This window comes from Jaculus jaculus, chromosome 4 (assembly GCF_020740685.1).
Source record: "Jaculus jaculus isolate mJacJac1 chromosome 4, mJacJac1.mat.Y.cur, whole genome shotgun sequence".
NCBI classification, from domain to species: Eukaryota; Metazoa; Chordata; class Mammalia; order Rodentia; family Dipodidae; genus Jaculus; species Jaculus jaculus.
This window is the reverse complement of record NC_059105.1, coordinates 22,752,358-22,768,129: the sequence shown is the minus strand read 5'-3', so window position 1 is coordinate 22,768,129 and position 15,772 is coordinate 22,752,358. Positions and strand designations below refer to the sequence as shown.

At 50.6% G+C, this 15,772-nt stretch overlaps 1 protein-coding gene across 1 annotated transcript; it reads right to left on the bottom strand.

Moving 5' to 3' along the window:
• Positions 1–285: 285 nt before the first annotated feature.
• Ackr3 (atypical chemokine receptor 3) lies at positions 286–12,408 on the bottom strand. Its single transcript, XM_004662273.2, has 2 exons — positions 12,314–12,408; positions 286–2,115 (listed from the first exon to the last, which is right to left on the bottom strand). Exon 2 carries the CDS (start codon positions 2,089–2,091, stop codon positions 1,003–1,005), a length of 1,089 nt encoding a protein of 362 aa, XP_004662330.1. The 5' UTR covers positions 2,092–2,115; positions 12,314–12,408; the 3' UTR covers positions 286–1,002.
• Positions 12,409–15,772: the final 3,364 nt, after the last annotated feature.

Here is a 15,772-nt window from a genome sequence, read left to right as displayed (position 1 = left end):
GAGAATCAAGCCTGGGTCCTTAGGCTTCGCAAGCATGCACCTTAACCACTAAGCCATCTATCTCTCCAGCCCCTGAAAACACTTTTAAAGAATAAAACCAGTGTTACTCAATGTGCTTGAATTTCTATGCACCATTCTGTTACACTAGCCCAGGTTTGGCTCTATGTGAGGCCTCTTGCAGTAAACAGATTCCACCTTCCTGTGAAAGACACATGTATCATGATAGTAGCATGTACATCATCTGCATGCCAATCACACTTCTAAAACTGAGGCACAGGTGCAGCGTTAGGAAACAAAAATCTTTATTTAAAAAAATAACTTACAAATCGAGAGAAATCTCTATTCCCTTTGTTCATGGAGTTGCGGCTGGGAACAGTTTTGTTTCAAAAGTAACTTTACAATACTATTCACGTCACAAACTGCATTACAGAGCAGTTTTCGTTCCATAATTTCTGCTGGTACAAAAACCCACACAGAAATAAAACTACTGTAAATAAAACATTTCAGCCAAGCCTGGCATATATTTATATATATTTATATATTTATATATATATATAATTCCAAATCAGCTAACAATGCCATGTGTAGTCAAGCTAATCTTATGCCTACAACAATCTGAACGCATCAACTTTATAACCTCCCATACAATATTTAAAATATATTTAGCTTTCAAATACATTTATAAGGTACACCAATATTGAGAAAATAAAGTCTTAAAACTTAAATACAGGTCACCATATAAAAAACTCAGCAATCACAAAAGGTTCTATTGTACAGATGTCCAGGAACGCCTGTCTGGAAGGTGGCCGTGACACACAGTCCTGCCTGACACGCACGGTCAAAGTAGGAGGCCAGGCGACAGCCACCATAGCGGCTTACCTCCTCCTCTTCATGGCCCTGAAGCATCAAGGCCTGAAGTGACTTTGCTTTCCTCTAGGAACCACGGGGCTCAGTGCCCCACTGACAACAGCAAGCACACGGTCCCACGCTCCGCGGGGCAGGTCACTTGGTGCTCTGCTCCAGTGCCGAGTACTCGGTCTCTGACACTCTGGAGGCGTCGATGAGCTTGGTCAGGCCTGTTTTGGCCGAGTACTTGAAGATGAAGGCCTTCATCAGCTCGTACCTGTAGTTGCGGTTGATGAAGCTGTAGAGCACGGGGTTGACACAGCAGTGCACCAGGGACAGGCACTGCGTGACGTGCAGCGCCGTGAAGAGGGCGTTCTCCAGCTGGCAGGTGAACGGGATGTAGTGCAGGATGGAGCAGAGGTCCAGAAGCACCACGGCGTGGTACGGCAGCCAGCATACCAGGAAGACCACCACGTAGGAGAAGATGATCTTCCGGCTGCTGTGCTTCTCTTGGTCGCCGGAAGCCGAGATGGCCCTGGCGAGCAGGAAGTAGAAGACGGCAATGACGGAGAAAGGGACGGCAAAGCCCAAGATGACCGAGACCAGCTCCATGCCTATCAGCCACTCCTTGACGCTGTGCTCGGGGTAGAAGGACCTGCAGTAGGTCTCATTGTTGGAAGCGGACGTGACAGTCTTTAGGTAGTAGGTGTCCGGCAGGGACACACCAAAGGCCAGCAGCCACACGAGGACACAGACCGCACGGCGCACCATCTTCTTCTTGCAGCTGGACGTGTTGGGGAAGTAGGTGAGGGACAGGTACCGGTCCACACTCATGCACGTGAGGAAGAAGATACTGCCGAAGAGGTTGATGGAGAAGATGAGGTGCGTGACCTTGCACGTGAGCTCGCCCATGGGCCACTGGTTATGCTGCACGAGGCTGACCACCCAGACGGGGATGGTGATGACCACGCACAGGTCAGCGACAGCCAGGTTCAGGATGTAGCAGTGTGTGTCGTAGCCCGTGGTCTTGGCCTGGATGTTCACCCAGACCACCACGGAGTTGGCGATCATGCCGATCACGAAGATGAAGATGTAGACGAAAGAGAGCGTGTACAGCAAGACACTCTTGTTGGGCATGGCGGGGCACTGCACGGTGTCCACGACAATGCAGTCACTGCTGTTGCAGGGCCAGTGGATATCGGAGTAGTTCCCTGGCTCCGCGTAGTCAAAGAGATGTACGTCCATGGTGCAGAGGGACGATCACACGGCCTGCAGCAAAGAGAGCAAACGGGAGAGCTGGAGAAGCAGGATCGCTTTGTTCAGAAGGCCTCAGGTTTCTGTCCAAAGGCTCCTCCCTGGCCCTGACACTGCTCAGCTGTTTCACTTTACCTCTGTGGGGCCTTCAGAAAGGCAGGAGAAAAGAAAACAACTGTCCCAGGCTGTTCAAGCAAAGTCAAGCACACCATCGAAAGCCACATGGTGCTCCAAGAGGAGAGAGAGGGAGTGTTTGTTTCCTGCATCTCTTTATGGCTATGTTATCCAGACATCGGCTTGGCTGTGCCCAGGGTGTGAAATCAACATGGTACAGGGGCCAAAGAAATGTCAGGCAGAGGGGCCCTGGCCACAGCAATGCTGACGGCCTGCCTGGACTCAGTGGGGGACAATAGAGCCATTTTTATTGACATACCCCCAAGAATGGCAGGGTTGATCTGTCCCTGACAAGAGGTTCACAAGTGTTTTGGCATCTTAATAAAAGCATTTCAAGCCGCCTTCCAAATTTGCATTTAAAACGTGACTGTGTGCTTTTTACCTTTCGGGCAACATTCGTGTACAAACCTGGGTCCTTGGCTGCCCTCAGCTGCCAGTCATGAAGGCAACTAGAAACACGGCCGGAGGATGTGGGATGCCCTGCCATCTGACCATGCCCTACACCTACAGACTCCTGGTTTGCTGTGAGTTTTTGACTGAGGGTAACCAGCCAGCCAGCTGTCTTCAGTTTGGGGCCTTTGCTTGAATGTCTATTCCTTATTAACTGCCCCAAGAGCAACATATGCCAAGACCCAATGCACAGAAGACACATGCTGCTTCTCTGGAAGGTTCATGACTCTGTCCCCACTGACCTAACTACAGCCAACACCCTTAGCTGTCACCATGTCACATCAGGTGAGACTCTGGCCATAGGTAGCACAGTATCCAGAGTGATTTCCCCAAGACCCAGTGGGAGCAACTGGGAGCTGTCTTCTACTTTCTATCTGTCCATGTTCTGGGTTGGCTATATTCACCATCAAAACACACTGCATGGTGACCTTGGGATGACTCAGGAGGCACCATGGTGCTGAGAAGTGGCAGAGGAGTGCTCAGCACTGAAATACCTCTATCACAGTTTCCAAGGCTCAGGGTCCATTGCGGAAAAGATGGCGGAAAGAATGTAAGAGCCAAAGCAAGGGTAGGACTCCTTACAACATGCTCCTCCAGACACAAAATGGCCTGGATACCCATGACCTCACAGCCCCTGACACTGCCTACGCAAGACCATCATAATAGGAGGAAAAGATCATGACATAAAAATAAAAGAGAGACTGGTTGAGGGGGGAGGGCATATGATGAAGAGTGGAGTTTTAAAAGGGAAAGTGGGGGGGGTAGGGAGGGAATTAACATGGGATATTATTTATAATTATGGAAGTTTTCAATTAAAAAAAAACATTTAAGAAAACACTGCATGATTGCAGCAACAGGGTGAGGCAAACGGTCAGGTGATGGCTGACCTAGCTAAGCTTATTTGCCAAGTTCACCTAAGATGGACTTCAGGTTGCACATGAGAATTGCCAGAGGACAATGATCACTGGGTCAGTGCCCAGGTAGCCACACCAAGAGTATGAGAAACCACTGGTTCCAAGATCAGACAGTCCCGGGTTAGAGTTGTGGCTCTTCTCTCATTAGTGTTTAACTCGAGACTCGTTACTTAACTGCCTGTGTCAGCTGCCCCAGGACAGCAGCACCCACTCAGAACTGCCCCAGGACTGAAGAGCCTGGTAGAATCTGGGACATTGCAGGCGCTCCGTGACATTTCACCCTCATCCCCCGCCAAGAGGCCAGCACACTGCACTCTCCAGCTGGAAGCGGTCAGCCTTCCCCTTCCACAAAGCATGACCTCGCCTAACTTCCACGCTGAAAACGGGCTGGCGCTGCTGAGGCCTCCCAGCGTGGTGGAGGGAGGTCAGGAGCTCACAGGAAGGCTAGTCCAAGTGTTTTCTCTTCAGGACAAAGTGAGGGGCATTCTGCAAACCTGAAGACACCCTCTGCTGCCACCAGGATTGTCCCCAGACAGACACCCCTCCCCCACAAGAAGTAATACACCAGCGACCTCAACCCAAGTCAATGGAAACCGTGTTCAGATCTGGGTGCTCTTTTCTGTGGGTGTCAGTACTCAACAGTTTCCTTCCTGATGACCCAACCCACCTTTAGCCTTGGCTACTGAGAGACAACCTGACCTCCTACGGCAGCCCCCTCCACTCCTCACCCTGAGACTCCTCGGAGACTGGCAGTCTTCAGAATCACCCCAGATGGTGGCCCTCAGACCCCACATGCACCGGCTTGTGAAACCCAACATAGGAGCACAGAAGGGGACCCACGGAAGGAGCAAGATGGAGGGGAGGACAAACTCAACTCAGGAGCCATTGGCCCTATCTCAGAACAGCTCCAAGGACTGTGAAAGGAAACCTGCCATTAGAGCTGCCAAGGGCGCTTCCAGAAGATGGGGCTCTGTGACTCGCCCCCCTGGCCTCAAGCCGCGTGGAACTGCTATTTCTACTGGAGCCGTGACTCTGAGGTGAAAACTCTGTCAGCTGTCCTGCGTGACCCCAACACCTTTACTCCCCAGTCTACTTAAATACGCATGCTTGAAGAGCAACTTCTCCCCTGCCTCGCCCGGCCCCAGAGCTGCTGCAAAGCCACAGAGCTTGGATAGAGGGGAGTCACGGCCCCAAGCCAGACAACAGAGGGGACTGCACAGGACACTGCTTGACTAGAGTGACTCTAGCCCCTTTCCTGTTCCCATTGGCACAAACCATGGCCTCAGTAGTCACAGATATAAAGCCTGGGATCCAAACGAAAGAACTGCCCAAGAGCCTGGACGGCCTGAACTTGGGTCCCAAACCTGCCTCAAGGGTCTCTTCACACCAGAAGGCATTTCCTGGCCCTGACCTCTCTGCCTTGACCCCCAGTGCCCAGCCTTGATCGAGGATGGTCCATGCAGGACATGCAAAGGAATGAGAAGGTTCCTCCTGTCTTATCCACTGCCCCCATGAAACCTACTTCCTGGTACTCCTGTGGTCTGTTAGCGTATGGTACCCTCAGATCCCAGAGCAGCCGTGGACAGTGGGAAGGACTCAGGAGCCCCAATTTAGTCCTTTTTTGTTTCTACCTCTGCCCTCTGGGCACAGAACCTGGGTTTTGTGACACTTGACACCAGAATCACAACATTATTGCTGAGAGAGGCACATGGACCCCTCCACAGGACCTCAGCCACACCCTCCTGCGTGCTCCATCCCCACTATGGCAAGGGTGCAAAAGCTGGTACTGCCCGCCACTCAAGGGAAGGGAAGGGGTGAAGTTGGCAGCTTCTGTTGGCCCTGTGATCACTGGTCACATCAGTGACACCAAACACTGGCCACTGATCACCAGTCAGCAGGACAGTTGGCAGCATGTACCCCAGCTACTTGATGGACCTGGAGAGTCACAGTGACCACCCACCCTCCCCTGGGACCTTATGGGATGCCTTTTCCATGCTACAGGAGGCTCCAGGATGGAGCACAGTCAGTAATTCCCCCAAGAGAAAGGAGACCAGACAGACAGACAGATAGACAGACAGGAAGCAGACTTTCCACAAGCCAAGTGGGCAACTAAAACAACAAAATAAAATAAAAAGCTAAAAAGTACCTCCTTACAGTCTAGTCTTCTTTGATTGAGTATTTTTCATGCATTAAGTTTTAGAAATAAGCAGGGCTATGACCAGAGAAGAGATATGTCGAGCACAGTTGTTCACCTACACAAAGTGGGAGTTGCATGTCACATGGACCGTGATCTTCAGTCAAAGCCTGTGTGCAGGGTGTCCAGATGGGTAGGGATATCCTCAATGAACACCCTTCTCCAGCTGTATCCATCCCCAACTGGATCAAAGAAACTTCCTCAGAGTGAAGCTGAGTCCCTGGCATGAATGAAAGCATGACGGCAAGCTGAGGGACACCCACCAGGCTCCTTGGAAGCCCCTAGTGAAATCTTACAATGGCGGCAGGTGGGCAAGAAGGGACTCTACTTAACTCCCAGTGCCCTTCATGCCTCTGCTCCCTCCTCACAGCACAGGGGATTCCTGGAGAGTCCACACCGCCTGTGGCTTTCCACACAGATCCGGATGGCACCTCGTGTCCAGACTCAGTGTCCCTCGGGGCCAGCAGAACACATGTGTTTATGCTGGCAGCAGGGAGGGCTGATAACCAGGGAGCCTGAAGGAGCCTTCCCCATCTCCCTCAATCAATAGCCTGCTGCTAGAATCAACCTTTCTTCCTTTCCTGTCAGTTCGAGGCCAGAGGTGAAGGGCTATGGAGTGAAACCTGCAAACTGCCTCCCGTCCGTGGCCTCAGTGTCCACACTCAACCCTCTTTAGACACCAAGAGTGTAAGACATCGCAGGTAAGGTGCATGAAGAGGAGCCGGGGCTCGGGATAAAGGATGTTTCCAGCCCTGCAGTTTTTACAAGTTCAATCTACTTTTCTTGGTATGTTCCTCAAACACACATACCAGGTGTTCATTCAGTGGTCATTTACTAATAGAAAGTGGAAGGCAGCATCAATGTCGCACAATGGAGGTCTAGTTCAATAAAGAATGGCGTGTCCAAAGATCAGATTATTTATGATACTATTGTAAGGAGAGGGGAGAGCTGCTTTTAGGAACAAGGGATGTTAATGACACAACAGAAAAGCAGTGAGCAGATGTACATCCTCACAGCCTAGTCCCATTGATGTGGGAGAAAAGGCAAAATTATGAGTATTTATATGTATGTCCTCACAGCCTAGTCCCATTGATGTGGGAGAAAAGGCAAAATTATGAGTATTTTTATGCAAATATATGAGTGTGAAGATGTAGACAAAGATCCCCAACAGAAGTAACCCTGGGCAAGGAGAACAGGACATAGTAATATGAGGAGCCTCATCATTTTTACTCCAGAAATAGCTGAATAATTTGAAATGTGATGCTGAAAATTTTGCCAGGCATGGTGGTGCATGCCTGAAATCCCAGCACTCCAAAGGCAGAGGTAGACGGATTACAGTGAGTTCAAGGCCAGCCTGGGACTGCAGAATAAGTGCCAGGTCAACCTGGGCTACAGTGAGACCCTACCTTTAAAAAATATTATGTAAGTTTTAACAGTGGGAGGAACGACCCAGAACAATACAGTAAGCTCCTGCTGTGACTTCCAGCAGAGACTTCCTCACACAGACTCTTGTCTCACTGATCTTGTCCCAATCACTCTGTCAGAGTGTGCCCAGTGCCCACAAAGGGTGTGTGTGCCATAACACAGTACCCCTCCCTCCAGCCTTGCCTTCGGCCCGTGTGCTCAGTGTTCATCTGCCCCTGGCAGTCCTGATGGTGCAAAAGTCCCTCTTTCTTTGTCAATTAGGACTTTTCGAGAAGTGCACCTCTTGCTTCTGAAGTTTATTATTCATTTACTGAATGTCCCCCAGGGGACACCTACAAGCAAACAGCCTGAGGTATCCAGCCACATCCAGAGGGCATGCCTGAGCTCCCCAGGAGAACGTGCCCGAAATTAGAGCTCTCCAACTTTAGTCTATGGCCGTATCACCCTGAACATGCCCGACCTTTTCGAATCTCAGAAGCTAAGCAGGCTCAGGCCTGGTTAGTACTTGGATGGGAGAAGTCTCCAGCTTCACAGTCTCCTTGGGGTGTCAGCATGAGTCCACATGCCATACCCCAGCTCATTCCTTCCAGAGACTGACAAGCTAGCCCACGTAGCTGACTAAGGGACACCAAAGCTTCATCAGGCTTGTGCTGGCCCTCTGCACTCGGGAGGGCTAGTCTCCTGGCCCTTGTCTCTTCGACCTTTGCCTTCCATAAGCTATGTACCCACTGTGCCACCCATGTTGTAGCCCGCTCTACTCCTTCCTGCTCAAGCCCACTCTCCCTACCCTGTCTCAGTCATCTTTCTTCAACCACTCCAGCACAGTGGGCTGACGCATCGTAGATGAATCGCAGCCACTCACGCTCCAGTAAGGCCAGTGTCCCGATCAGCACTAGAAGTGAACATCTAAGGAGATTTCCCAGTGACATTTGCAGGCCTTTTCTTTTGGGTTCTGCTCTGAGGGAAGTGAAGATGATCGTCACCCCTTCTAAGACCCCTTCATTTTACCTAAGGAGTCAGTGGTCACCCTCCCATGAATGAGCAAGGTAGAAGGTGCCTTCAGCAGGAAGCAGAGTCGGGAGTGGCTTCAGGAGATGAGGATAAGCCAGGAATAGCCCAGGAATGTCCCAGAGACCCTTCCTGGGAGGTGAGTCACTGGCAGAGGCCGTCTGCATAACAGAGAGCTGGAGGTCAGAGTCAGGCCTTGGTCCATGGGCAAAGAGATCACGCTTTGGCCTGTCTATGCAGGACTAAGACAGGTTTGGAGCAAGGCTATGGCTTCGGGACAGAGGAGGTTTTGAAGATGGGAGGTGTTCCAGCAAGGGGGCACCCAGGCAGTGGGGTGCTAGCAACTGGTAGGTCCCCTAGAGGAATGCCTCCCTGCTCCACAGAAGTGAGATAAGATAACATGGGCCTGACCCTGGGGCCCCTAGAACTACCTTAGAAACCAGGGGCCCTCTGGGCCTGTCCAGACCTCCCCACCTCTACTTCCTCTAGTAGTTTTCTGCAACTTGTAGCCTGTGTCCTACACGGAACTTCCTGGAGCAGGTCGGTGTTGCCCAAGCCAAGAAGAGCTGACCATGCACCTCCAGAAACAGGCCAGGTGAAGCGAGGACATGAGGGAGGGAGGAAAGCGCTCCCCACATGCTGCTGTTTGTCCGCCCCTCAGCCAGTGGGACCAGGCTCAGCAGTGTACCTGGGGTTCCTTTTCCACTTGGCTGGGATGGTTTACACAGAATGTACCACCAAGTCTAGCCACCTCGACAGACCGGTGAGGTACTATGTCGTGGAGGCAGTGGCTGCTGCTACACACCAAAATGCCTTATTAAATCTACTTGAGACCCCCAAGAATCTCTGGGCGGCATGTGCCCAGGGTGCTCTCTCTGCGGCCATCCACTAGTCCTGAGCTCAGAAAGGGACACCGTTCCCCAGCACTAGCAAATAGGAAACAATGCCGTCTTGACTGCATACTCCCTATGACCCTAGTGACTCTATTCAAGTAAGGAGATGCCGTGAATTGTTCAAGAACTCAAAAAATAATAAATATAGACAGAAAAAATCCACACCCTCATTCTAATAACAAGCCACCTATTCCCAGGGTTGTTGGGCACACTTCCCACCGACGCATGTGACCCCCCCCCCGCACTGTAAGGACATAGGCACCGAATGAATACCCCGTCCAGAAACCCGATCTGGGCCATTGTGCTCAGCTGCCCACGGAGCAGGTCTGGAAATCTCCATGTCACAAAGCGGCCGTCTGGGCTGGCAGAGTGTAATCAAAGCTCTTGTTCCCAGCAGCTCTGCACCAGGATGAGGCAGCAGGAGGCCACACCAGAGTTCCCACGACCAGGTCACACAAGCTTAGACTCTCTCTACAAACCTGAGACCAAACCCACCCAGAGGCACAGGTGACAGCAATAGAGGCCTGCTGTCTCACTGAAACAGCCTTCACTTGCAGACTCCTACGCTGCCCACGCGCCCTTTATCTACTCCTCTGTCAGCAGAGGTTCAAGGACACCTGAGATAGGCTCTGGCCCTCCCTGCGCCCTGTGAGCACCATAACAAAACACAGTCCCCTTCCAACCCACTGGGACAGTCACACTGTCACCCCATAGTCATGCAGTCCCTAGTCACAGACACTTCCCTAAGTAACAGTAATGGGGGGGGGGGTGTGGAGGGGAGAGCCACTTTAACTTTTCCTATTTTTTAAATGATTTTTAAATGAGTAGATTCTTATGAAATATTCCCCACAGAAAATCACCAAGTGTTGGTAATCAGGGACACCCCTGCCCGCCTGTCCACATCGCTCTTGGTTGACTTCTCTGGCTGCCTGCTTTCACTAGAACAGAAGGTAAGTGGCCCCAGTGACAGCTTTCTTCCTTGGCCTTTGAAAACATTTGTTCTGCCACTGGCTTTGTTTCCTCTATCAGATTTACCTAAACAAGCACATTCCAAGTATAAGGCATTGTGTGTGTGTGTGTGTGTGTGTGTGTGTGTGTGTGTGTGTGTGTGTGTGTTTACTTTTTTCAGACAGGTCTTGCAAAATACCTCAGGCTATTCTTGAACTCATGGCAATCCCCCTGTGTCAACCTTCCAAGTACTGGGATTACAGGCTTTTGCCAACACGCCAGGCAACAAGCCAGACATTTGAAGACACTGTGCCCATCCTTAAGGGTCCCTTGGTTGCTAGATTTAAAAGTACAAATGCCTTCAGGCCCAAATTCCATTCAGGTTCTACAAAACTTCTGAGAAAAATCCAAAGATCTGACCTCTTTGAGCCATTGTCCCGCCTATTCCTCGCTGTGCCTAAGGTTTACAAGGCAGTGGCTACCCTTTGGCTTCAGGTCTGAGTGGCTCCAGTGACCCTCAGATGTGGACTGGAAGCAGGAGCCCTCTGCCCCAAACCATCAACCAAAAAGCCACTGTTCTGACTGAAAGGTTTTGTGTTTTCTTTTTCTTTCTTTTTTTTCCTTCTTTTTTTTTTTTTTTCTTCATCCAGAAAGCCTATCCTTGGCCCATTCTGAGCCTGATTAGAAATCCTAATACCTTCTCAACTCTCTAAGGACTGGCTCTTAATACAGGATAAGCTCACCTCTAAAGTCCTGACTCAGTTAAGCACAAGCATGCTGCCTTGGAAATTTTTGGAACTTTAAAAAAAAAATTACGACTGCAATGCATACCCTTTAAGAAATGCAGAGGGGCAGCAACAGCCCACTTTCCCCTCTTGTCACACCTCTCCTTGCAGCTTTCTCTGCCCCTGCCTGCCTCCTGGAGGCTGCGTGCAGCATTCATGTGCTTATGGCAGAAACTGGGGAAGTAAGGAACTGGTTCCAAGCTGGGTGCTCCCTAGTGTAGCTCCAAGCTCCAGGAGGGCTTTCCAGCTGGGACAAGCTCAAACTCACAAGGGAAAAAGACGTGACTTGCAAAAAGCCAGGTGGAGAAACTAGGGCCCCACTCTCCTTTCCGCTCTGCCCGTGCAAGCTGCACATTTTCCTGGACTGAATAAAGGCTCACAAAGACAGCGTCTGCATTCTGAGAGAAAAGTTACTAACCTGGGCTTTGCAGACCCAAGTTTCAGATATGTCACTGGCCCAGGCCTCCTCACACTTTGAAAAAAAATAATAATAATCCTGTAGTGAGCAAATGAATGGAAAGAAAGAGAAAGAGGGGAGAGAAAAAGAGAGAGAGAGAGCCAGTCTGCCTTTTAAAACTCTTATTCTCCCTAGAAGCAGGCAGGAGACTTGGCTAACCACCCACCCCTGACCTCACTCTGAGGTTTCATTCTCCACCACGTAGGCTTTTCACACATGCTAGCAAAACCCAGTGACCTCACACTTTGCCTGACCAGTAGATTTAAATGATAAAACACTAGACTTTTGGTGCCTGCTTTTGTTTTTCCAATTAAAGTTGGACTAAAGACTTTCTGAGAGAGGAGTAAATACTCAAATTAGATTAGCAAGGGTGAAGCAGGACAGAAGGAACAGGGCTGTCTTTAACATTCACGAGCATCGCTTCCGGAGCACAGGACCCCGTAATCCCTCAAAGAATTGAGTTCAAATACATTGTGGATTCACAAAGGCTCAGCCCCACTTTCAGGTCCATTTAAGGATACCTCTCAACCCAGTGTACATCTTTCCAGAATTACCGTATTCACAGCCAGTTCTACCCCCTCTCTGACTGACAACCATAAAGGGGGACGAATAAGCAGTAGTGCCAACCTATGCCATATGCCAGTGCTGGGCAAGCCGGACAGAGCTTCACTCTTTGCAAAGTTCCCCTGCTTCAAGGCACTTCACAAGCCACAGGGGCACAGAAACATCAGCTTCCCAAACCCAACCAATGCGCACAGAAACCTCCTTCCACCCGTGACTGAAGGAAAGTTCACTTTCTGCAGCGCAGCTCCGTCCCCACATCAGCAGGCACGCAGCGTGGAGCCTGCATGGTCCCCATCTCGGCAACCGATTCCGAAAGGGCTCTGGAAGAGCCCTCCTCCCTCCAGAGCAGGCGCCTGTCTGCCCCGCTGCCCCGACTCCCCAGAACGGCACCATTTCCTCACCTGCGGCTCGCCTGGCTGGCTGCTGGGAGCACTGTGTGCACCTTGGCTCCCTGACTGCTGGGCAGTTTGTAGACACTGTGAGCTCCGGGGCTGCCGCCTGGCCTTATATACACACTGCAGGAAGACGCCTGTAGGTGGCAGCTTCGTAAACCTCATCTCTTCCCAGCTCCACCCTGCCCCCATCACCCAGCACGCAGGCGCGTGCGCTCACACACACACACACACACACACACACACACACACACACACACACGGCCGTACACATCCACAAACCCTCGTGTAACCTTGGATGTTTCCTGCACCAGTGCTGGCTTGGGAGCCTTCCTTCATTTACAAAGTCTAGACCCCATGCGGGTGGGGGGGGGGTTGGAATGTCAGCAGAAGAAAAACTGAAAGAAATCCTAGTGCTTTGCAAAATCATCAAATATTTATCTGGTCTCAGGTATATCTTTAATGATCCCGTGAATACTAGAAGTCCCTTTGAATGCTTGTAGCTCTAGGGAAGACTTTGTTCCCAAGACAAATTGTCCTGAACTTCTGACTTCGCTGTTGATTTATTAAGCCTGCTTTCCCTTTGTTAATTCCCCAAAATAGAAGCCACAGTTTGGCAGGAGCAATTAACCAGTACTGTGCTGTACTTGCCAGAAGTGGGAAAAAACACCTATGTAACAGTTTCGATTTGAATACTTTTGTACAAAACCCTTGAAACCCTGTCAAGATGGTGTTGTGCAGAGCTAAGCAGTGCCAGACACACATTAAGGGTTAACCAAGGTCTCTGATAAGGCCTGCTCTCAGGTGAGTGTAGCAAACACTTTATCATCACCTACTATTATTATCAATCAACACTGACATTCTTATCTAGAAGCATGCTGCTAGAGTTCCACTGGGAAATTAAACTAAAAGTGTGTTGTATGCAATTTTCATCTCCAACATCCCATTTAGTAACCCAATCTTTTCCTTCTAAAGCCAGGTCCCCCTTGCGTGCCCGCGCGCACACGCACGCACACACACAATGCAGGCTTTCATTCTGCTTTCTGGCTTTCCCAGAGTCCTTTCAGAGCAGATCAACTGCAATGCAGAGGCGCCAGCTGCATGCACACTTTCTCCTGAGCTAAGCCTTGCGGACAACCGACTGCTGAGGCCGAGGTCAGAGTCTTGCTTAGCTAGAAAGCCTCAATGTGGGAAAGCCCTTAACAAAAGAAGTGGTTTGTTTAGACAACAGCTTTGTGCTTTTCCTCCTAGCCTGGCGGATCCATTCAGAGGGATTCAGAGCTGCACACCTGCTTTGGTGTCTGTGAGAGGGGTCTGAGGCTGCGGGGAGGAGCTCTGGGGCCCCAAGAGGGGATGGACAGCCTCATGAAAGGGTCTAGGACATCACAGGGGTGTGGCCTTGTGTAGGGGGTCTGTGACCTCAGGGTGGTGGGGATTAGTGTGGCTTCCTGGAGGGGTCTGTGACTTCACAGAGAGGGAGGAGTCTGGTGCTGCCAGCCTGAATACTCTATTCTGGTGCATCCCACTCGCAGTCATTAAAGACCAGGTAAGAAGAGTTTCCTGGCTACCCACCCGCAGCCCCATCTCCTGGCTCCTTGGGCTCCCAGTCCTGGCCAGCCTCTAAGAAGGACTCCTGACTATGCTGGTGGAAGGCAGAGACCTGCTGGGCATCAGACCAGCCTGCTGTCTGCTGTATACCGCTGGAGACCCTGGGGACTGAGCTTCAGAGAAAGCACTTTTTCCTGGGCTTCTTGGGGCCAGAGCAAACCGCAGAGAGACCTGAAATCCCTCAGCAGGAAGTGCGCTGCGAAGAGAGCAGCCCGCTGCACTAGACTGTAGCAGGACGCGCTTGCTGAGGGGGAGGAAGGAAGCCATGGGGTTCTTTTGTTGTTGTTGTTTGTTTGCTTGTTTTGAAGTGCTAAGAAATGAACCCTAGGCAAGTGCTCTAAGGCTGGGCTAGATCCCCAGCACACAAGGTAGGGAGCTCTTTTGTTTATGTTTTCATGTTTTAAGTTTTTTTATTTTTCTTTCTGGTTTTTGTGGTAGGGTCTCACTCTAGCTCCTGATGACCTGGAATTCACTGTGTAGTCTCAGGCTGGCCTGGAACTCACGGTGATCCTCCTCCCTCTGCCTCCCGTGTGCTGGGATTAAAGGCGTGCACCACCATGCCCCACAAGGTAAGAAATCTTAACTTTTTGTTGACCATCTTTGTACATGTTTGTAATGTGTTTTGATCAAAGTCCCCTGTAATCACTCTCGGTTGTCCCCCTGAGACTGAACCAGCTCCTCTCTGACCAGTCCCTCTAGCACTTTGGATGCCCTGTTTGGTTTGGTTTTGTGTTAGGGCGTCACCATCCGTGATGACCTTGTCTATGGGCCCAATCTGTACAGGTAAGACAAACACAGAGGTCGTGAATGCACCAGCCACCTGGTGTCGGTAATACAGCATTCCGAAGGGCTCCGCCCCATCCCCCGGCTCTTACATTCTCTTGCCATGTCTTTCCCAGTGCCCCACCACCACCCCTGGAGTCTTTGCAGGTGTCATGGAGATGTCTCACCTAATGCGGAGTGTGTAACTGTCACCTCTCAGCACTTTGATGAATTTTGAGTCTCGCCCGTAGTCACTGCCGTCTGCGGAAAGAAACTACTCTGATCAAAAGTGGCAGCAGCCACTCCTACGTGGGAAAAGCGTAGTGTTCGGAGCACAATTTGATGGGCACAATATATCCATTTGGCCAAACAACAGTAATAGTTTCCCCTCTGGTGCATATGGCTTTCTAAACCATTGGCTTTCTCTAGGTTTTCAGTGCATGAATTCCCTCCTATGGAGCGGGCCTCAAGTCCAATCAGAGAGCAGTTGGTGACCCACCTGCCTAGCGGTCATGCCATGCCCACACCAGCGGGCCCATCTTGCCTGGCTGCGTATATGTGTAGCTCACAGGATCCACTGTTCACCAAGACTGGTGATGATTCTTTAATGCCAGTACCCACACAGCACTTTTCAGGAGCACCGTGGCTGATAGTCAGCAGGGAAGAGGCTCCCAGCTCAGCTCCAGCTTGATTGCTCAGTGCCTAGCAACTGAAGCATATGATGTCTTCAGCGATAAGGTCTTACTTTCTGCTTCTGATGGGATCCGAGGGAATTGGCCCGTATTGTTTTGGAGGACCTCGTGAACTTCTCTAACCAACAACTGACTGGATAGTTTCCCACTCCTGGCCCTGGGATTTTCCTATAACAACCTAGGACTTAAATTGTACATTTTGGCTATCTAACAAAGAAGTAGGTTTCCATTTACAGTGCCTTTAGTTTTGGTTCCACTTTTCCCAACTCCTTCTTTCTTCCAACCCCATCCCTTGACCCCCTTAGATCTTTCCACCCCAGTATTCCCTCTATGTACCTATCCTCTCCCTTTAAGTCCTCGCCCATCATCTATTTTTATGGCCCCTTTCTGGCTTCTTGGCCTCTAA

Coding starts and splice junctions, on each gene's coding strand:
- Ackr3 (XM_004662273.2), bottom strand. CDS start 2,091: ATGGACGTACATCTCTTTGACTACGCGGAGCCAGGGAACTACTCCGAT.